A 22809-nucleotide genomic window follows, 5' to 3' on the forward strand; every position below is an offset into this window, starting at 1 on the left:
AGTGCGCATGTTGTCGTATGAATTTTGAAATTTTAATAGAGCGCGTGTTGTCGTCGAAAAGTCTCAAAAATACACAGAAATATGTGAAGCTATAACACTTATATGTAGTAGTAGTTTTAGTGTCTTATAGACTTTGATTATAATTATGAGAAGAAGTACGAGAATTAAAAGTAAAGTTGAAACTAGTCATGAAAATTCATCTTTGGAACAGCAGAACGAACAAAATGTAGGGAAAGGAAAAACCTCAGCTGATCTTTTATCAGAAGAGAAAGAAAAAGACATTTATGCGAGCGACAGTGTAGAAAACGAATCTGAGTCTTCTCAAATAGATTTAAAGTTAGCCAATAGTCAAGGAAAAAATGATGCCAAGAATAAAGAGTACGACAATCCAAGTAGTGTCAAAATTAGCTCCAAGTCCTTATCTTGCATTAAGACTCCAAAGATACGTAAAAGTAAAACAAAACCAAAGTCAAAAAAGTTTGTAGAAACTGATGACAGCAGTGAGTCTAGTTCAGTTGAAGAAGTAGAAATAAATGAAGCAGGAAAATTAAAAAATAACCTTTTAGTTACACCCATTATTACAAAAAGAAGTAATATTAATAAGCAGAAAAATGTTAGTACAGTAAAGAAATTACCAAGTATAAAAACTGATATCACTGCAGAAAAAAATACTTTGAGCTATAGCGAGAAGTTAAAAAGTGATCTGTATGGGGATTCTTTAACACATCAAGTGCAGTCAGAAATTAAAAAAATTAAGCCTTCTTTATCTGACACAGGTAACCTAAAATTCCAAAACACAGCTGAATTGAAAACAAAAACTGTCAGTGAGACATGTAATAAAAAAGACAAGTCTCTTGCTACACCACGTGTGAAAAAGTATAATATTCGGGCAAAAATAAAATCACCAATGTTTGTTGAAACAGAGGAAAGTTCTGAAGAAGAAGAGCTGCAATATGAATCTGAGAATCTTAAAAGAACATCTCCTATCACTTCTGTTAAAATGAAACCAACTGATGTTAATTTTATAGATTCAGATAGCAGCTTGGAAAATGAAATGCTGTGTGAAACTGAGTACTTAAAAACCAGTCCTTTGACTCTTATTCCATTAGTATCAGCTGATGTTAAGCAGAAGGAAAATATGACTGAAGACCTTGAAATTCAGGTCAATGAAAAAGACATAGTTACTAAGTTAATACCATTAGAATTGATAAGAAGCTCATTAACAGAAAATGGTGAAAAAAGTGAAATATTGAAAGTTGGAGATTCATCATCAGATTTGTCAGAAGAAGAAAAACATTCTGAAAAAGAAGATTTCAATGAATCTGTGAAATTTCTGAATGGAAAAGAAAAGAAAACAAGTACAAAATCTGCTCAAAAATCAAAAGTTAACCTTTTGAAAAATGTCATTCAAAAAACTAAAGATGTAGCATCTGCTAAGTTAACCACTTTGTTGCCTGAGTTTAATGAAAAATTACAAAAAGAGTCTAATAATCTTGTTTTAGAAAAACCAGAGAAAAACAGTTTTGACTTATCTGAAAATAAAGTAGCAACTGAAGGTTTAGAAAATCATGCTCATTTAGAACCAATAAAAATTACTGAATGTGCTGAGATTAAAGAGTTGTCATTTAACTGTGAGCTGAATGCATCTAAAAAAATTCATGCTTTTTTAAATCCAACAAAGTATATTACAGTAAATGGTAGCAATAGTAAAAGTGATCTAATGAAAGATGTCAATGATTTTAAGACTAATATGTTTTTAAAAAACTTTCTACGTAATAATACTGAGTCAGATTCACCTCCAGAGAAACTGGATATCTGTGGGTTAGACACTGTGATGTTAGATAATGTTCCTGATGGTAAAGCAAAATGTCTTACATCTAGCATACAATCAAGCATCAATACTTTAGACACTACAGACTTTAATTTGACAAGTAAAGGTAAACTGAAAAATAAAGTTGATGAGATAATGAAAAAAAGTGTATTGACTGATGATTTAGAGAAAAAAGACAGTGCTCCAAAAATGTTTGAGTCAAAACATTCAAAACAGCTCAAGCGTAGAAAAATAGCAGAAGAAACAGCTGGAAAAGGATGGTTTAACTTACCTAAAACTGAGCTTACTGAAGAAAATAAAAGAGACTTGCAACTTATAAAAATGAGAAATGTTTTGGATTCTAAACATCATTATAAAAGAAATGATTCAAATAAGTTGCCTAAATACTTTCAGATTGGAACAATTGTTGAAGGATCACATGAGTTTTATAATTCTCGAATACCAAACAAAAAAAGAAAAGCAACAATGGTTGATGAATTGCTTGCTGATGCAGAATTTCGACGCAAAAATAAAAAGAATTTTATTCAACTTCAAAAGAAAAAAATGAGTGGTGGAAAGAAATTTTATAAGCAAAAGAAAAATCAATCTAAGCCTACTTGGGCAAGAACTTAACATAAAATTGGAAAGAAGAAAATTTGAAATTGATGTTTTATTTTTTTTTTTTATTTTAAAAAAGTGATCTAAAAAAAATTTGTTAGTTTATACCCTGTATTGCTAATTACAGAGGTAGAGGATGGGCTAAATTTATAATGAAGTATAAAAACCTTATTAAAAAATCATTTAGCATTTTTATGAACACTCCAGTTCAGAACTTTAAAATTTTAGCATTATAATTTCCCTTATTCTGGATTAAATTTTTAGCATTACAATTTCCCTTAATATTACATATTCCCTTATAATTTCCCTTATAATTTCCCTTATTCTGGATTAAATTTTTAGCATTACAATTTCCCTTATTCTAGATGCACCTAATATTAGTGCTGAGCAAGTACTACAAAGAACATTTCAAAGACCACGGACTAATGTTTTAAATGCCAGAAAGGAATTTTTTTCTATAATGGCTAATTTGTCTCACGACTCATTAATCAAAATTTGACTTTTTAATCAAATTTACGTTCGAATATGCTTAATAAGAAAAAGAAGTTTAAGAAGATTGAATAATCGAATTTGGTCAATAAGAAAAACAAGTTAGAGTGGATCGAATTTTTTGTATCAGCTTAGCTAATGCTATAAAATCAAAGAACCTATCCATTCTTTCGGCTGATAATACCATGCTTCTAAAACCCACTAAATCCTTACTCTGCTCAAAATCTACCAACTGATTATAATTATTCAAATACAGGCTTTCAAGAGTTAAAGTCAGGGAGAACTTCTTAGGTGAAATGAATTCCCGCCTTCGAAAACAAATTATTGCATCTGTAGAAAAAGTAAGAAAGCTGATGATGGCATGATTATTACTTCATAACTTTTGAAATTCAATTAAGACATCTATTAACATGTTTATAATGTGTCTTTCTTTTACTTAGTTTTGTTACTGTCAATTTATTGCAGTCAGTTTTTTTTTTTTTTTTTTTTTGTCTCCTGAGATGTGGTTGGAGCTTCTGAGTCTTTATGACCACTGGCAGTACTCTAATATAAAAAAAAAAGAAGTTTGTAAAGTTTCAAAAGTTATGTGATAATAGCAAATAAGTTAAACAATATGAAAGATCATGTAGTAAGCATGTATATAATTAGCTTAATCACACTAGCAAACAATTGAAGCTGTGTTACCTTAAAATGTATCTAGCAATAGAATGATAGAAAATATTTTTTAGCTTGAGAAGGAAGGGGGGAGGAAGTAATCCTTTGCAAGATTTTACACTTTCTAATGGCTTTTTCTGTTCAAAAATGTAATTTCTCCACTCATTGTTGCATGAGAAACAAAAAATTTCCAAAACTCCTATACATATATATATATATATATATATATATATATATATATATATATATATATATATATATATATATATATATATATATATATATATATATATAATACACATAAAATACATAATACACATTTATTAGCTTGGAGCTTTTTTGTGAAAACACTTCTATTTCAACGTTTTTTCTCAGTCTGTTATTCAACAGATTTCTTTTCGATATTATCATGTCGGAACATAATCAAAGTCAAAATATTTACATCTAGTAATTTTATTTTTTATTTTTAAGAATAATTCAAGTTGATTCAAAATCCCCAGAGAAAATGTAATAACGTTTGAGCAGAAAAATTGTAAGAAAATTTGGAAAATTAAAAGTTGTTGTAAGAAATCAGCAGGAATAAATCTAAAAAGTGGAATAAAATACGAAACCTTGAAGAGAAAGTCCCAAAAATCAAAATATTCTCAAAGACAACAAAGAATCATCAGCAGCACTGCATCTAATTTATTTGCATTGAGCCATATAAGATTGGAATCGAATCTTAGTATTTCAAGAGAGTTGTTAGACGAGCTTTTTACTAAGGGTCTGCGTATCGAAACATATCGTATTACGATACGATACGATAAGGTATCGGAATGTGCGTATCGTAAGTTTTTTTATATTACGATAATATCGTACCCAAAAAGTTTGCACGATAAAGTTTCGATATTTATCGATTCATTACGATATTTATCGGTCAATTACCTAAATATCGTAACTCAAACGATAACGATACTTATCGATTCATTACGATATTATTTTTTCCGACTAAAAAAATAATTTTTTTAAAAACCTAAATACTGTCATAAAATTGCTGACAAGTGCACTATTTAATGTAAAAAAAAAGAAATAAACAAAACTTTATTTGTAATTTTGATTTTTTAATTTATTCAAGACTTAAGTTGAAGCAAAAAACAGCTAAAAACAAAAAATAATTTTTTACCTGATAAATTGTTGACGTGACATGTTTAACACGTTAAGGTTTGTGCCTGTGACTTAATATAAGAAAAAGATTAAAATTTAATCTCAAAGTCAAGGTTTATTGAAATCACTAAATCACTATATGGCAAATTTTATAAACTTTAAGCAGTAAAATAAACCAATGACGCCACTAAGGCAATGAACCAATTTAAGTTAGTCATCCATTTCAACTGCTGATGTAAGAGTTGAAGTAGGAAGTCCCTGACTTGAAGCAGCTGAATTCTGAGAGTTATTGGTAGAAGCCTCTTCAAACAATTCTTCTTTTTCATCCCGACTGGTTAGAAGCCATCTTTTGATCTGGACCTTAGGGTAGTTTTACTGAATGTACAACAATTTTTCAACTTGTTCAGGCTGCAACTTTGTTCTTTTATAAGAGATAATTCCACCACCGGCACTAAAAGCTCTTTCTGAAGATGCTGAGGAAGCAGGTACACATAGCCATTTTTTAGCAGCTTGAGCAAGGTGAGGAAATTTGTATTTATTTGCTCTCCAAAATTCCAGCACGTCCACACCAACAACCCCTGGGAGTTTTTGAAATATTTCCCATTCAGTGACAACGTCCGACTTTGGAGGTGGAGCCGGACCAGAATAGGAAGTCATAAGTGCAGGAGCTTCTTCCATTCCAACATTATAGAAAGGATCATCTTCCGAAACATGACCTTGGATTTCAGCATGTAACCGTTCATTAAATAATGTTGTTGCACCAATCCATTCCTGATAAGCATTGCATTAAGTAATCAGTGCCTCATAGGCTTCATCAAATCCACCCAGTTTTTTCAGAGCTCTTCCCTTGTACAAGGGATTAAGCAAGTTGGCAACAGAGTAAAAAAGGTTTTGACAACCAATGTCCGGAAAACGAACATCCAAGTTTTCCACCAGCTTTTGGTGAAACATTTGTGCTGTTGGTGATGCCGCACCAGCCTTGATGAAATCCAGGCATTTGTGCCTCAGTGTGTAAATGTTTGAGATAACGAGGTGAATGCTTACTTCTTTGTCTGCAGAGAAACATTCTGAAATCTCAGCAACTCTCCTCAGAATAGGCAAAATTTCGTCATAAAGATTAAATTCATCTTCTGAAGGAATGACTGGAGCTAGTTTGGTGTCATCTTTTCCAGGAATGTCTCTAATGGAGCTGAGGATACGACGCATTTTTACAATGCTTTCCAACATCATAAAAGTTGAATTCCAGCGTGTTTTCACAGGAGTGATGATTTTCACAAATTTCAACTTATCCTTGCTAACAACATCACTGTCATCAAGCAACAGCTTTAGCTAAAAATTAAAATAGAATTATAAGAAACATAACATAAAAGTTGATTAGTACTATTTACTATAATAAAAAACTGATATTAACTATGTTATGTTTTTACTTTTTAAATGTTAACATTTTATCAGTTGAAAAATTTTGTCACACAAAGTGTACTAAGAAGTTTATATTGCGCTTGTATTGTATTAAACTATAAACTAAATTACTATAAAAGCGAAAAAAGATGTTAAACTAGTTACCTCTTTTTTAATTCTTTGCTCAGACAAAGATGACTTGTGGCATCTTGAACTTAATTCAGTTGCTCTTTGGATTGCTTCGTGAAGATCCAAACTGTCAAAATCTTTTGTTTCTTTGACAGTTGCTTCAACTGCCAAATTCAAAAGATGATCAGCACACAAAAGAGATGCATCTACAAAATTGCACTTGTTAATTGCCGCCTTCATATTAGCGGCTGAATCATGGACACACACAACGGACGAAACTCCATTATTTCCGGCCAACTCTGAGACATTCCTGAAAAGCAAAGTAAAATTAGTTGTTTGCTTTTTGAAATTTTAAAATATAAACTAATACTTTTGTTGTTATTTTAGATATAAATAAAAGTATTAATTTGTGACATTAATTTTAAACTAAATGGCGGATTTTGCTTATCTAAATAATTCAAACGATTAACTTAATTTACAGAAATTTTAACCTAATAAAAATTAAATACTAAAACATACTTATCCAGACGAAGAGCAATGGCTTCAGCTGTATGTCGTCCGGAAAACGGAGAAACTCCAATCACAAACATCCTTAATCGGAAGTCTTCACTCACATAGTGCAATGTACTGGCTTGGTATGCATCATTGTTTCTACTTTGCCAGAGGTCAGTTGAGATTGCAAATCCAGCGGTCTTTGGCGATTCCTCCTTTAGAATGTCATCCACACAGATTTTCACATTTTTGTACAACAACGGCAACCTAAAATTAAAATAAAAAATTATTGGTATTTCTCGTTACATATCAATATGGTTACCTACTAAGATAACCAAAAAAAAAATTGGTGTGGATTGGTCTTAAAAAAGTAGCTTTTTAATAAATTTAGTTCTCTTGGAACTCCCATTGAATTGACTCCCCACAATAAAATTTTATTTAAAACAATTAAAATTTTTCGTACTTGAACCAGGAGTATGTTGTTGCAGCCTTCACATTCATTTTTGGGTTGCAGTAGTGAACAAAATCTTTAAAAGCTTCATGTTCAACCAAAGAGAATGGCAAATTTAAACGGGCCAAAAACTTGACAATTTCAATGTCTCCTCTGAGCTGTTCGTTGTCTTGTGGCTTGTATTTGACCCAATGCTTTAGATTTTGGACCTTTTCTGCTGATGGTCCGGAAAGTCTTCCTCGTTTAACTCTACTGCCCAACATTAATGGTGTCTTATCATCTCGGACCTGCTTATAAGCCTCGTCTTCATTGTAGGTCTAAAAGTTAATATGAAACCCATTAAAATACCCAATATTGAAACATTCATCAGCATTTATCAAAAGTTATTGATATTTATCGTTAAATCTTGTTAAATCTTGGTATTGTAATAGTAATAATAACTAACACATATGAAAATAAAAGTTAATATTTTAATTAAAAAAGTAAAAACGTTTGTAAACTTTATTGCACCTGTTTTAACTCATCAAAAGCAACATGGCGAGTTTCCTCCAGGGCTGCAAACTGAACAGGATGCTTCCTTGTCAAATGTGATCTCATGCCAGATGTGTTCCTGTCCGCCAACTTGCAAATTGCAAAACAATACTTGCATTTTGCAGTAACAAGTCGCTCTTCATCTGGTGTAGTACTGACCTCTTCATCAAAGTGATTCCAAATTTCGCTCCTTGACCTTGGCATTCTTCAAAATGTTGTTCAATTACAAATTTAATACTAATTCAAACTAAAATTTTAATATCTTTCCTTATAAAAAAAAAAATTATTTTAAGAGCCTAATTATGTACATCTAAGTAATTTAAAGAGTATCCCAAAAACTTTTTCCCAGAGAGTTTTTAAAAACGTTTTTATTACAATTAGCTAGTTAATTTCGGTTCAGTAGAACCGTAATTAAAACCGTAACCAAAACCGAAACCGAAGTTTGAGTGAAGCCGAAATCGAAACAATCTGAAACATGAAAGCCAAATCAATATCAAAATAACATGAAATAACTATTTTACTTAACATTGTCTCATAACTCATTACAAAAACTTATATATTATTCAAATGCATCTATCTATCGATCGATATTGTAGTTTTCTCGCAACACATCGATGAGATGACAACAATATTCTCTTCAAACAAAAACCTATCTTTACAAATTTAGTCCTTCTTTTATACCAGACAATATCCCTCAAAAACGTCATAAAAACCAACAAGATTACGGAATTAATAATTTTGATAGTTGTTACAAACAACTATCAAAATTATTAACATAACGTTCTAACAAATTTCGCAACGGAACAACTTATCTCTATATATATATCTCTATAGAACAATCCAACTGTTTATTTGTTTAAATAAAAACATACCGTTGTGTGACCTAACAAAGTCCTATGCTTTAAGAAAGTCCTAAATTAAAAATTGACAAATTTTGAAGATTTTTGTTATTATTATCAAATATATATATATATATATTTAATAATAATAACAAAAATCTTCAAAAACTCCATAACTATGACATTTTTTTATCATTCAAATTTGTTTAAATAAATAAATATTTGAAAAAATAAAATAGATTTGTTTTTTTAATGATTTATGGGACATAAGGCATTTAAACGATCAGTATGTAACATGATTAGATAAAAAATAGAACATGTGAAAATATTTTAATATTTGATGATCGCTTAAAGAATGATTTGAGAATAGTAACTTGATTCAATTGTCACGTGATTTCAATTAATAATTACTTCAATTTTTGTAATTGATAATTGATTTACCCACAAACGATTAAAACATCAATATAGTTAGGAAATCATCATGATCCCACACTAAATAAAAACAAGTTTTCTAAACTTAAAGAAAAAACCTCCCTACAAAAAGTTTTGGTTCATTACAGTAGTAGTTTGAACCGTAATTTTGCCCGAAACAGAATAAGTAAAAGGTTGTCGAAGCAGAAATTTTGAATTCGGTTTCGGCCGAAACCGGTAGCGGAAGTTTCCATTCGCTACAATTAGCGGCAACATTTCAGCTAGACGATATTTTAATCACATAAGTATTTTTTATTATTAAAAAAGCGGACTTTAATAATGAGTTTTAATCGAATAAATCACAATTGTTACAAATATTTAAAGAATAACTTTTTCTTTTTTAAAAAAATAAAAATATTTTGGAGCGCTTACCGTAGTGTGGACCTAACAAAGTCCTATGCTTTAAGAAAATCCTAATTTAAGAAATGACAAGTTTCGTATACATAAAATAAACATTTAAAGAAAAAAATTTAGTTATTTTATCAAACTAGATATCTAGTTTAAACAACAGAATTATTTTCCGCAAATGATTCTTTTATATATACGAAATTTGTCAATTTTTAATTTAGGACTTTCTTAAAGCATAGGACTTTGTTAGGTCACACCACGGTATGTTTTTATTTTTAAAAATAAACAGTTGGATTGTTCTCCTAACTGCCTGAGCCGTTTTTAACAACTTAATCTAAAAAACGGCGTTAAAAAATAGGCGATTATTATTTTTTATCAATATTTTAATCAATAAATTGAGAAAATATATTGCAAATAACTTAACATTTAGTTAAATCTAATACAAAATATTGTAAAATATCTAATATAAAACAACTTAACATTTAGTTATATCTAATACAAAATTTTGTAAAATATTGAAAAGTTTTGAAAACCAAACGATATTTTATCGGAACGTATCGTACATATCGAAACTCAAAAATATCGTTATACAATTTTTATCGATAAATTATGCAATATTTATCGCTAAAAGCGATAATGATATCGTGCATATCGAAACCCAAACGATATTTTATCGGAATCATATCGTAACATATCGGATATACCAATTCATATCGAAACCCATTATCGTAAAAAATATCGGTTAGTTTCGATATTTCGATAACGATACGCAGATGCTTACTTTTTACTCCAGTCCAAAAAATTTCTCCAGAAAAATGAATGAAACCTAAAATTTGCTGTTCACAAGGAGAAATGAATCGAACTCGCAAAAGAAAATATCTCACGTGATTGAAACATGGCGTGAGATTAAAACTTAAGAATCCATAAAAGCGACGCTATTATGGACGGGTTTAAGCCATTCTGTTATAGCCTGCCAGAAGTTTTGACATAAGCTTAATTGAAAAAAAATATATTTGTAAGAGTTTATGAAAATAAAAAAACAATATTTACCAGTAAATGAGCTTAAATTTCCGAAGGTTGGTAAGGAATGGATCACAATACTCTAAAAAGTTAGGTAAACAACGAAACTAATCACATTTTCCAATTGATTGGACGAAATTGATTGGACGAAATTGATTGCACGAAATGGATTGGATGAAAAGGAGGAGAATGTAAATAGTAAATAAAATTAACTGTTTTTAAAGTTTTTAATTTTTTTCTATTTATTTTTTAACATATACGATTAAAAAATGTAACACTTTAATTTTGTTTATATTTTAAGCTTAATAAACTAATTTTTGATGATTACGCATCTTTTATTTTTACTATTTGTTTTTAATAGGTTTAACAGATTTAATAGATTTAATAGATTTGTAAAAGTTTATTACTAAGTAATAAACTTATACTACTATTAAGTACTTAAACATTAAATAGTGATTATAGAAATGAGAAAGAATTTATCTTTTAAAAACAGATTTTATTTAAAAGGTGGAGGAAAGAAAACATAACGGAGTTAAGAATTGAAAGGCAATACTTTGGGATAAATTTGGAAGAATTTTTAAGATCAAAAAACTTGTTACGCACTTTTTTTTTTTTTTTTTTTTAACAAAAAACTTTCAGAATCATTAACTCTTTCATCTGTAAATAAAAATTATGTTAATCTCTTCGTTTCTTTTTAGAAAACATCTTCATAGATGCTCTTCAAATAAGAAACACTTTCCTGAATAACCGATTACTTCACCAAATTTCATTCCCTTCCTTATAATCTAATAAGTTTAAAATGAAAAGCATTTTTGGTCAAAGCATACATTAAAATTGACAATAGATTATTAATTTATTTTTAAAAGAATTCAACAGTCTAAAAAAGTTTTTTTACTTCAAGCTTACTATTATAAAGTAATATTGTGGTGTTAATATAGTTACACTATAATATATATGCTGTTTTAAGGTTTCTTTTCGCTTGTTAGTTTTTTTTTATACTTCAATGCTATTCTCGTTATTTATCAAAACATCAATAATACAAAGGGTGATAAGAGCTAGCACTCTGTTTTTTATCAGAACTGATATCTAGACAATACCAAAGTAAAACCGAATGTTGACTCTTATTATAGACAATACCGGTGATATATGTTATATACCGGTTACATATATATGTTATAAACATATAAAATTTATACTTTTTTTTTCTCTTTTTTTTCATGGCATATTGTTCCAAGTTACTAACAAACAGTGCGTTTTTATAGTTTTAAGGTGCAATAGGGGCAGTACTATATTTGAAGAGTTCATATATAGTACTCCCCTCTTTGCACCTTAAAACTACCAAAAAGTTATAAAGATCCACGTTGAAGATCAATGAAATTGATTTTTATCTAACTATTTTTATCAACGCGGATAAAACTCGGTTCTATAAGAAATAAATGCAATAGTATGGTTAAAAGTATTACCTTTATTTCGTGTAGTTTTATAGAGTTTTACAGTTATTTAGTAAAGTTCTTATAGACTATATTTAAGAAAAAACGCGTTTCTTATTTTTACGACGTCTTTTATGCCACTGGTTAGCCAATAAATATGAGGACAAAAAATTAAAGTTGGTAGCAACTTCTTGCTAGATTATGTTCTATGATCTGATTCGTGATCCGGGTGTTACTATCAACTGATAAACGTGCTAATATCATTTTGTTAATGTGCTGCTATCATCTCATCAACGTGCTATCATCTCATCAGCGTGCTATTATCGTTTGATCAACATTTGAATACTTTTCAACCTTTGACAGGATACTTATATTGCAGTAGTTGGTTGATAGATGAATTATTAATGGTTGTCACTAAACCTTTCCATAAATTTAACTTCGAAATAAACAATTTACTGATCAAGAGCTCCGTATCTTCTGTTAGAGTTTTAAAGTGTTTCAGGACTTTGCGGAAGAAGTGCTTTGAAGAAAACCTTTTTTGAACTTTTAACGCAAACTTACTTTTGGGTTATGATTTACAGTCATACCAAGATTTTGAAGCGGTATGCACCGGCCAAGATATCCTGATATTATGACATATAGAAATGAAACGTTAAATGTATTCCATGATATCATAGTTACAAATAAATATAGTTAATACAATTATCTATTTTTTCCTTACTAGTCTATTTTTATTTTTATATTATTGTTAAAAAAGCGAACAGAAATGAAAAATTGTTTTAAAAACGAGGTTAACTGCAAACGAGGTGTTTTGAAACCGGATTTAAGAAATATTTTTTAAGGTTGCTTTACGGAGAATGAAATCAAGTCAAGTATGGCTGCCGAAGCCAGGTATATAACAAATTTATCAATATTTTTTAAAAGACTGTTCATGGAGCTTTACACCAACAAATATAGGAATGATATTTCACTAGCTCTTTTATATTTATTAAAAAAATTTTTTATTTAGTAATTTTACAATATTAGCTCTCAAACAGAAATTTATATGCAAAAAATCTCTTGCTATCTTATTACTTAAATTTGTATTCTTTAGACATTATGAGAAGAAAAAGATGACTTACTCAAGTAGACAAGTAAGTAATTTTTTCACTTTCATAATTATACTATTTTCAAATCTAAAAGAGAAAGCTAAGAAGCATCAAAGCTGCTATAAAAGAGGGATATTAGTCTAAATACAGTTTTAAAAAGATTTCTAGTTAGTGAGATACTTAAATAAATCCATATATATGTAGTAAACATTAAGCTAGTTATACTGCTGTTATATATAGATAGCTATGTATGTATGTATGTATGTATGTATGTATGTATGTATGTATGTATGTATGTATGTATGTATGTATGTATGTATGTATGTATGTGTATATGTATGTATATTATTATTATTATTATTATTGTTATTATTATTATTATTATTATTATTATTATTATTATTATTATTATTATTGTTATTATTATTATTATAAGCTTGATGGAAAAACCCATTAATTGAAGAAATATCTATTTTTAGATATAATCCATATATATATATATATATATATATATATATATATATATATATATATATATATATATATATATATATATATATATAGGCTCTATTTAGTTAAGCATAAATAGTGACTAAAAAAAAGACAACTTTTATTGAATAAGCAGAAAGCAAATTTCTTTAAGATTGAATTTACTGTAATTTATATATGTAAAACTAATATTTAGAATAGACCTAAAAAATCTGTTAAAAAGTGTTTACACACTTTTGATATTTAAAAAAAGTCTCATTTTGGCCTCTCCAACAATTTAATCAACTCTTTTCTGCATAGAGTTGATTAAATTGTTGGAGAGGTTTGTTGGTTTGTTTCTAAACTTCATTCAGTTGTAGTTTTAAAAGATTCACAAGTATCACCCAAAATATTTGCCATTTGGCTTTCTGTTTGATCCAAAACATTCTCTATTGGATTCAGATATGCCAATCTTTTCATATCAAGTTTATGCTATTTTCTAGTATCAAGGCTTTATATTATGAGCAAGGATGATTACCACCATAATTTCTTTTTATACCAAATTATATGAAGGAATCAGATATGATTCAAGTATTTTGAATTAGTATATTGATTTATATGTTCTGTATAAATATTGTTTAATCCAACCCTATCAAGTGAAAATCAATACTTGATAACACAAACACTATCACCCTGTATTGTTGGTATCATGAATTGTTGTTTATATTTCTTGCTATGAAATCCTCTTATTAGAATTCCTATTTAACATAATTTTTTGAGCCTACAAAAGAAGTTTAGGCTGGAAAGTGTTAATAATTTCTCATCACAATCACAAGTTTTTAATTTTGTTTTTAATTAAAAAATGCTTGTAATGGATGCATTGAAATTCAGTAGCTCATTTTTCTAGTTTCTTAAAAGTTTACCCCTCTGAAAAGTGTTTTCCAGTTTCTTAAATATTTACCCCCTCTGAAAATATGATTATGGTAATAAATGGTAATAATAATTCTAGCTATTGAATTAACATATATTAGTATATGAAGATTTGATAGCTGGAAGGTAAATTCAAATTAATGAATTGGATTTTTGAGATTGTAGGAAGCAGTATAGTTCCAAAATCTAACCTAGCTGATTGTGAAAAACCATGCAAATGTTACGTCTTGAAGGAAAGTTAAAAAAGTTGGTTTTAACTACTTTTGAAAATTGACTTGATAGTAAGAAGAAATTATTTGATTTAAAGCAAGAGATCTATTACAGAAAACATTCAAATTTTTAATGGTAGATATAAAATGGCTTTTCAAGATTTATGCAACTTAATCCTATGCTACTATAAAAAATTTTATAAAAAACTTTTATAATGAATGTTTCTTAACTCTCATGCAAGAAAGTTACCGATTTCATTTTAAAAATATTTCTTAAGGATGTTGTTGATTAAAATAGTCATCTGTGGAAAATATACCTTCATCCATCTGTATTATCAGAGAGATATCTTTGTGTTTAAAGGATGTAAGGAGTTCATTGATTTATAAGTCTTTCTCATTGAAAATGTTTAATTTATAAAAAAGTGAAAATGGTTTAAAATCTTGACTTAAAGATTGTTATATATGGTATATATTATGATGAATATATTATCATTACACTTCATTACACCTATTTGTAATATTCTCATTACACTTCATTACACCTATTAAAAAATTATTTAAAATACTAAAAATTTAGTTTTAAGGAAATAACTTAAAAGCAATCCAAGAAAAAGAAATATTTCAAGCAGGAAGTCATGTTCAAAACCTCATAAGCAACTCTTAATCACAAAAAAATGATATTCTAACACTAACATTTCACAAGACATTTTGTTAACATTATTTCATCTGTTTAACCTATTGTTTAATGTGTTAAATTTTAGCGTATCAAATAGGAACCTGCTGTTTTTGACATAAAGAGTATTACTTTTTATTTATATATTTTTCTATATTGATAATTGATGATATTTCTAGATACATATTTATAAGTTTAAAAAATAATTTAGAGTAATCTTTTTTGAAAAATTTTAATTGTTATAATCGTTAGTTTTATATTTATAAGTAAAAGGTCTAAAAAATTGCAGGTTAATGCATTTAAACATTCAATTTTGCTCTCACGAGTTTTTTTTTATGAAATTGTATAGCTTTTGTGACCCTAAATATATAGACTATTGTAAGTTTGATTGATTTCAAATGGCTGATATAGAATTTTATGCTTTATTCCTTATTATCCATTTCTTATGAAAAAATCAAACGCAGATACTTATAATTCTTATATTTTGAGCAGAGATCACAGTGATAAATTATGATTATTTTGAATGTTTAATTTGTTGCATCAAAAAGCATTTAAACAATTTGTTTTAGGTTTTGATGTGGTATTAAAAGTTAAGCTGTTAAGTTTTAATCAGCAAATAAGTTGGTATTGATCATTTGGGGGAATCGATTGACTTTAGAACAAATAATCCTCTACATTATTAATAGTTGCAATTTGCTACTGTTTTTTAATGTCTAGTAATAAAATATGATTTGTTACCAGCAAAATGGGTTTGTTTGTATTTAAGTCCTATTCTCTTAAGTGGAATAGTATGCAATTACCTGCCGATGTGATGTCAGACAAAAAGACATGGTCAGATTTGGACTTGGTGATTGCTTCTATAATTGGTTCTAGGATTTTAACTCTGCTCTTCAATTGCAGAAAGTATCTTCATTTGCATCCATCACCATCATCCATCACCATCATTCTGTACTATTACAGCTGTAAAGCCTCTTTGTTACTGATATGGCTATTGAATGATATTATAATATTTCTCCGTTGTGTTTTTGATGATAGTTAAGTGTATTGCCTTTATCTTTTTATAATTCCATTCCATCACACATTCCAAGCTTGCTAAAGTAAAACAAGATCAATCAAACAAATTAAATAGTTAATTGTGTGCTTGTCTACTTCCAAGCCTTTTGAATCTTAAGGCCATTGAAGTCACTTTTGTATTATTCTTTGTATAGAAATGTTAATATTTTCTAGTAATTACAATAGTTGTAGCCATTTTTAAATCAATAATTAAGTATTAGAAATAATAATTATTCAACTTCCTATTGACCAACGAAACAAATCCATCCAGAAGTGCAGGTAAACTTAAATAAGATTTCTATGGCATTTATTATCACCATCCATGACTAAAGTGTCCTGCAAGAGAATCCAATTGTAACAATCATTTTAAATGGTTAAATGAGTAACTAGTTAATCTATTTGTTGAACCATTTATTGAGCCATTGTTAGTTGCTACAAATAATACATTAAGTAAATCATTTATACATTTTCCTTTCATTGAGCTGTTCTTGTAAATGTAGTGATAATCATATTTGAAAACTACTAGAAGACTATTACTAGTAAAAACTAATGCTGCTGTATTTTGATCATGATTGTTGTAAATGCTTGATAAACAAAAAACTCCTGCTGCTGTAATAGTAAAAAGTAACAAAATATCCTCATTGTAATATTAGCTTGCCAAGTTTAAACTTCTTGAATAATAAATTCCTGTTTCTCCTATGAGATTCCTTTTGGTCTTCTCACTCTGTAGTTTGACAGTCTATAGCTTAAGTATTGATTTAAATGTACAAAGAAAAAATTTTAAAAACTTAATGGTCCCATCATTATAATCTGTGCAATCTCCATTACATTAAAATTAACAGGGTAAAATAAATCAATTAAATTTTACAACTTATGACATCATCTAAATATATAACAAAAACCTTAAAAAATTTATTACTGTAAAAAAAACTTTTCTATTCTGAATGAAAACATTCTCAGAAGAAAATTCACAGTACAAATTTCTCTTCCTATTCCTCCTCTCCCCCCTCTGTACCACTAATTTGTATAAACATAAATATAAAAAAAAAAAAAAAAAGGAAATTAATATTACGAGATCTTTTTGTACTGTGCATGTGATTTATATTTGTTTCTGACAGTTTTGTATTAGTTAGAGATGGATAATAGTTTGGACTGATGCCAAACAGTATGTTTAAATTAGAAGTTTTATAATGGCAGTTTTCTATTATTCTATAATACTGCCTCATACAAAACCTCTTAACATTAAAATATTGTGGATAGGAATTCAAAAGCCAGGTGTACGAGACACTTAACTTCATAAAGAGTTCATTAAATTTCAGTTTTGTTTGCTAAAAACAATGATGATAGATGTATTTTAAAGAGCCATTTTGTCTCAATATAGTTCCCTCAAATCTGTAACAATGTGTCATTGTTAAATGCACTTTAACTTTATTCTGCTTCTTTTAGTAAACGAAAAAAATTTTTTTTTTTTGCTACAGTTCTTAACCTTAGTCCATCTTTTGGTGAAAGTCTATTTTTTTACTTTTTATAGATTGAAGAAAAGTATGGCCAGCAAAATTCTTCTAGAAGTTGTGATACCTCACCTTATCGACCAAAGTCTCGTTCTAGTAGTCATTTTTCACCCAGCAGGAGAAAGAGGCCATACTCACCCAAATCGTCAAAACAAAGTTCCTTGTATGAAGATTCTAAAAAAAAAGGTTGAAAATCATATCAGTTCATCATTCTGTTAAAATTTTACTGTTTAAGGTTTTGAATATTATAATAGTTATCATAGCTGCAAGTTGATTATAACAATTTTTATGACACTTAAAGCTTATAGAGAACTTCTCATAAATGGTCATCTTTTATATACATCGCTATAACTCTGTTATTTTGTACATACTAAATGTTAAGTTTCTACACATTTTAATAAAAGAAATCAAGTTTCAATTTACAAAATATTAGTTTGGAATTAAAATTATTTAGTCAAAATATATTTGTTAAATTTAAAAAAAATTTTTTTATTTAGACAGAGAAAAAGATATCAGAAAAAATGAATGTATGCAGGTAAAAAGACTTAATACAAAAGCTGAAGTATATCTGCTGCTAAAGTATTTGCACTAATTATAACAAAGACTGGTGCAAATTAGATTATTAAAATTTATAAAAATCAATCATTTACATATTTTTTCTTTTATAATGTGAAAAGGTTTGCTTTTTATGTTGTTTTGTTTGTTTAGAGCAACTGTGATTGGTCAAAACATATCAGTTCATCTGGGAAAACATATTACTATAATCGGCTAACAGAACAATCACAATGGGAACCTCCTAAAGAATTTTTACAAAGGTGTGTTTCATAAAATATTCTCGATAATTTAAAAAAAAAATTTAACTTAAAAACAAAAATCTAAATGAAGCTTATACTCTGCAGGGAAAGGAGTGACACCCAATCATCTGGGTCATCAAGCCAAGACAGCAGGGGTAGTAGAGATTCTAGAGATGATGGTATTAAAGACTCACAAAACAGTAGTAGATATAAAAGCTTACGCGATTATAGAAAGTCACAAGATTCTAAAAGTTACAACAGTAGAGAAAACCGAGAATGTAGGGATTTTTGGAACAGAAGTACAAGGAGCAATAACAACAAGAATTCTGGTTTGAAAAAAAGTTTTTTGTTTTATTATGAAATTCCTTGATTCTGAAAAAAAGTAACAATTTTGTATATGAATGGCTTCAATATTTTTTTTTAGACCTGAGACCTGACAGGGGTATAAATGGCTCGATATCAGGGTTTAAATCAGTTGGTCATTCAACTCCAAACTCTAAGACTTCTTCAAACTGGTTAGTAATCTTCAACATAGAATTAGTGTTTTGTATTTCAAAATATTCTTCGCTTTTTTTTGTGTGTGTTTGTTTTAAGTGACCATTTTATTTATGATTTTTGTACCAGTAGTTACAGAACTCCTGATACAACATACATCAATGGCAGCTTACAAGACATCTCTCCTCCTGATACACCAACAAATGATGACAATCCAAGTGTCCTCTCAAACATTTCACCTGTCACCTTGTGTACTCCACTTGGCTGTTCTCCACTTCTGAACTCTTCTCTTTCTAATCATATAATACCAATGTCTTTACATTCGCCTTTATTATCTCCAAGTATAATTGCAGTAACTTCTTCTGAGGCATCATCATTTTTGCACCCACTGCAACAGGCATTGCTGTTGAAGCAACAAGTTTCTTCTATATCAACGGTATGCATCAGTTTATAGCAGTATTTTTTGTATTAATGGTATTATTATTTACTTTTTTTATTATTCTTCTTTTTGTACAAACAAAAGTATTTTGAACTTAGAAATTTATTGAACAGGATTTTAACGATGTATTCATTATTTAATTAAAAAAAAAAAGTTTTTGAATCAGTGAGATCAAATCATGAGAAGACGCTAAGATCTGTTTTTAGTAAAAGATTTTTTTGTTCAGATTTTTTATCTTTTTTTTGTGAACTTTTGTAATAAGATCTCTTTTTTCTTTTACAAAAAATTTTTTTTATTAATCTTTTTCAAGTAGAAAGTTAAGAATATATTGCTTTTAGTTTGCTGGGCATTGTTATCAAATTAAGAACAAAGATTTTAATAAAATTTAACATTTTACTACATGTTATATTATCTCATAACCAAAACACAATGTACAAAAAAGTATCAATATAACTTTGCTACATATCTCAGTAAAAGATATAAAAAATTTTCCATCAAATGGATAATATAAAACCAATTATGAAATGAAAAAAATGATTGTATAAGCACGTAGCCAAGTTTAGTAAAGTATCACATTACTATTTGCAATTTTCTATACAATATTATGAATTATACTACCCATTATGTTAAGATAAATTAATAGAGTTTATCTAGAGTAGGTTTCTTTAATTTTTTATTTTTTTATTTTTTTTTGTGTGTACAGAAAGAAATCTATAAATCCCCAAAGTTGCCAACTGTAAAGCCTCACTTATCAAATTCAGGTAATTTAAAGTATTTGTATTGTCTTTAAATTGATAACAATTTCTTACTTAACAAAGTAAAATTGTCTCTTTAGGTTTAAGTTTATCTCCTCAAATATCAACAGTTCGAAAGTCTTCCAAAAGCTGTAATTCACCATTATTGAGTTTTCCTGAATGTTCTACCCCGCCGCCACCTCCTCCACTAAAAGACAATATGAGAGAAAGTCTTACGAAATCTGATTCTCGAGCTGGCAATATCAATAACGAGCGAAGTAATAAACACGAACGATTTAGTAGAAATAATTCTTATCTTTCTCACACGCCTGAACATGATAGTCGCACAAAAACTTTCGATCATCCGAGCAACGAAAATTCAAATTCCATTGGTAATCATAATCCTCTAAGACATTCAGTAGACCTTTTATCACTTAAATCTTCAAAAAATAACTTAAACTCAAGTAATGATGATACTCCACAAAAGAGACTTTCAAACTTATCCAAAGGAGAAATGTTAAATTTTTCTGAACTCCCAGCTCTAGATAAATATTCACAGTATTTATCTACCAATAAAAGTATAGAAATGATTAGCGATATTAATAGCAGTTATTATGGCAATGTGCTAGAAAAGCAGGTAATTTATAAAGTTTTGTTTTTTTTTTATTCTATTTCTTGCTCAGTTTTTTTATTGTAACATTTTTCCTGCATTAAAAACTCGCAACTTTTATAATTCTAAATTTTGATGAATTTCATGGTAAAGTAAAATGCCACCGTTTTTCCAGAAGTAAAATTGCAACAGATTTTTTTAAAGTTGTTTTCTACTTGTTAAAGTTACAATAACTCTTCATTTTGGAAAAAGGAACCAAGATAATAACAAATAGTGAGTATTAATGAGGATATATTTGTTTGGAAGAAATAGCAGGATTATATTTATTACCAATAGTGCGTCGATGAATAATAGTCACCTTATTTGTTAACCCTCTATCTTTTAACGGTGTTTTGACGCCATTTCTACATTTTCAAATCTTTGTATCTTATTTTCATTACAAGTTTCCTATTTCTATAATAAAGTTAAAAATATTAAGAAAAAAAACTTATGTCCTAAATCAGTTTGTATGAAGTTCATATTTATTAAGGCTTCAGCATGTTGTGACGAAACTCTATCTTATCTTCAAAGTGACGGATGCCGAACTAAGTTCAGCTTAATTATCTCTAAATTGTATACAGAAATAGAAAATTGCAGATCAGAAATTAATTTAGCCAGGTAAGCTTTTCCTCTTTAAAAAACGAAAAAATTTTTAAAATGATTTCTTTCTCTTTAAAAAATGAAAATTTTCTAAATGGTTTCTCTCTTTAGACTGTCTTCTTTACATGCTGTGGCAGATAAATTGGAGAGTTTGCAAGATTTAACAATGAACTCAAGAACTCCTAGAGAAAATAAACTTATAAACAGAAAAAAACAACAAGATTCAGTTATTTCGGACGATATAAATAAAACGGATAAAAAAGATATTTTAGTTACAAACGACATAACAGATGAAAAAAAGCTCAATACCGAGAATGGAATTAACATTCGAAAAGTTGACGAGCATTTAAATTGATATTCTCATTGGTCAATCTTTTTCACCAATATTCTTTTTCTTGTTTGTATTCGATCATTTTTGTTTGTCTCCATGGATTCCTCGTTAACTAATTCTCAACAGTTTCGTGGAAAAAATATATTTTTTATCGATTTAAATTCGATATTTTGTGACGAGGAGCATTGCGCTTTGTCATTGAAAATTATTACTTTTTTACAGTTTTGTAAATAATCCTTGTTCGATCAATCACAAAAATAATAAATAAAAACCACATTCGTTATAGCAATTTTTATAATAACAATGGTTAACAAAATTTTAACTTTTTTTAGCCACATGAAAACAACTGTCAAATTTTTTAATGTTATGAGGCCACCAAACAATAATGTATCAATGAAAAATGCTTGACACATTAAGTTTCCTTGTGACATCAAAACATTTTCGTAAAAAGTACAAAAAAATGCTACACTTAGAGAAATTATTGCTTAATGTACAACGAATACTTGTGATTTTTGTGAATATTTGGCTTCTGGTTGGTCCCTTCTAAGTCTCCAACAACAATCTGCTAGCAATCCAGAACTCCATTTCCCTCGAAAGTGCTCCTCCATTAAGGAAATGTCCTGATGGAACTTCTCGCCTTGTTCTTCACTCACAGCGTCTAAATTTACCACAAAAAAGAAAACCAGATGAGAGTCCAGCATGTGTATTTTTAAGTACATATTACACTCCAAATCTTTATAAGACATGAGTTCATTTGTTAACTCTTTGTAACTTTCCGCTTTATGGTTTTCTAGAAAACTTTAGACAACATTCATAAAAGATTTTCAGGCGAGTTTTTCTTGACCATTCAGTTTTTCTTCAAAGCTTTTATCCTTTTATTAGTTTCCGTATTTGTGGATTTAAAAAGATTAGCTCTTTAATTTTTGCCTCCCTGAGTTAGTGGAATTTTTCTTTCAGATATAAAAATGCAGTTATCTTTAGCTTTTACAAAATTTTTTATGAGGCTGAGCTT

At 28.6% G+C, this 22809-nt stretch overlaps 3 protein-coding genes and 1 pseudogene across 4 annotated transcripts; 2 read left to right on the plus strand and 2 right to left on the minus strand.

Moving 5' to 3' along the window:
- Positions 1-2450, plus strand: LOC145185437 (uncharacterized). Its single transcript, XM_080061338.2, has one exon. It carries the CDS (start codon positions 146-148, stop codon positions 2441-2443), a length of 2298 nt encoding a protein of 765 aa, XP_079917464.2. The 5' UTR covers positions 1-145; the 3' UTR covers positions 2444-2450.
- A 2292-nt stretch (positions 2451-4742) lies between these two features.
- LOC149883532 (uncharacterized) lies at positions 4743-6934 on the minus strand (annotated as a pseudogene).
- LOC145193814 (uncharacterized) lies at positions 6834-7980 on the minus strand. The gene is made up of 4 exons (XM_090097566.1): positions 7695-7980; positions 7197-7501; positions 6897-7000; positions 6834-6850 (listed from the first exon to the last, which is right to left on the minus strand). Exons 1-4 carry the CDS (start codon positions 7917-7919, stop codon positions 6834-6836), a joined length of 651 nt encoding a protein of 216 aa, XP_089953692.1. The 5' UTR covers positions 7920-7980.
- A 4648-nt stretch (positions 7981-12628) lies between these two features.
- Positions 12629-22073, plus strand: LOC145185370 (uncharacterized). Of its 2 annotated transcripts, none has more exons than XM_090096877.1 (12): positions 12629-12714; positions 12917-12956; positions 17776-17941; positions 18253-18290; positions 18464-18570; positions 18655-18878; positions 18974-19064; positions 19174-19480; positions 20187-20244; positions 20319-20854; positions 21357-21484; positions 21578-22073. In XM_090096877.1, exons 1-12 carry the CDS (start codon positions 12698-12700, stop codon positions 21819-21821), a joined length of 1956 nt encoding a protein of 651 aa, XP_089953003.1. In that variant the 5' UTR covers positions 12629-12697; the 3' UTR covers positions 21822-22073. The 2 variants fall into 2 exon arrangements, with proteins under 2 accessions (XP_089953003.1, XP_089953004.1); XM_090096878.1 differs by having other exon boundaries at positions 19177-19480.
- The last annotated feature ends 736 nt before the right edge of the window (positions 22074-22809 follow it).

Source organism: Hydra viridissima, unplaced genomic scaffold, assembly GCF_058129835.1.
Source record: "Hydra viridissima isolate aposymbiotic clone 2 unplaced genomic scaffold, HvirCarnegie_v1 scaffold_9, whole genome shotgun sequence".
Classification (NCBI taxonomy): domain Eukaryota; kingdom Metazoa; phylum Cnidaria; class Hydrozoa; order Anthoathecata; family Hydridae; genus Hydra; species Hydra viridissima.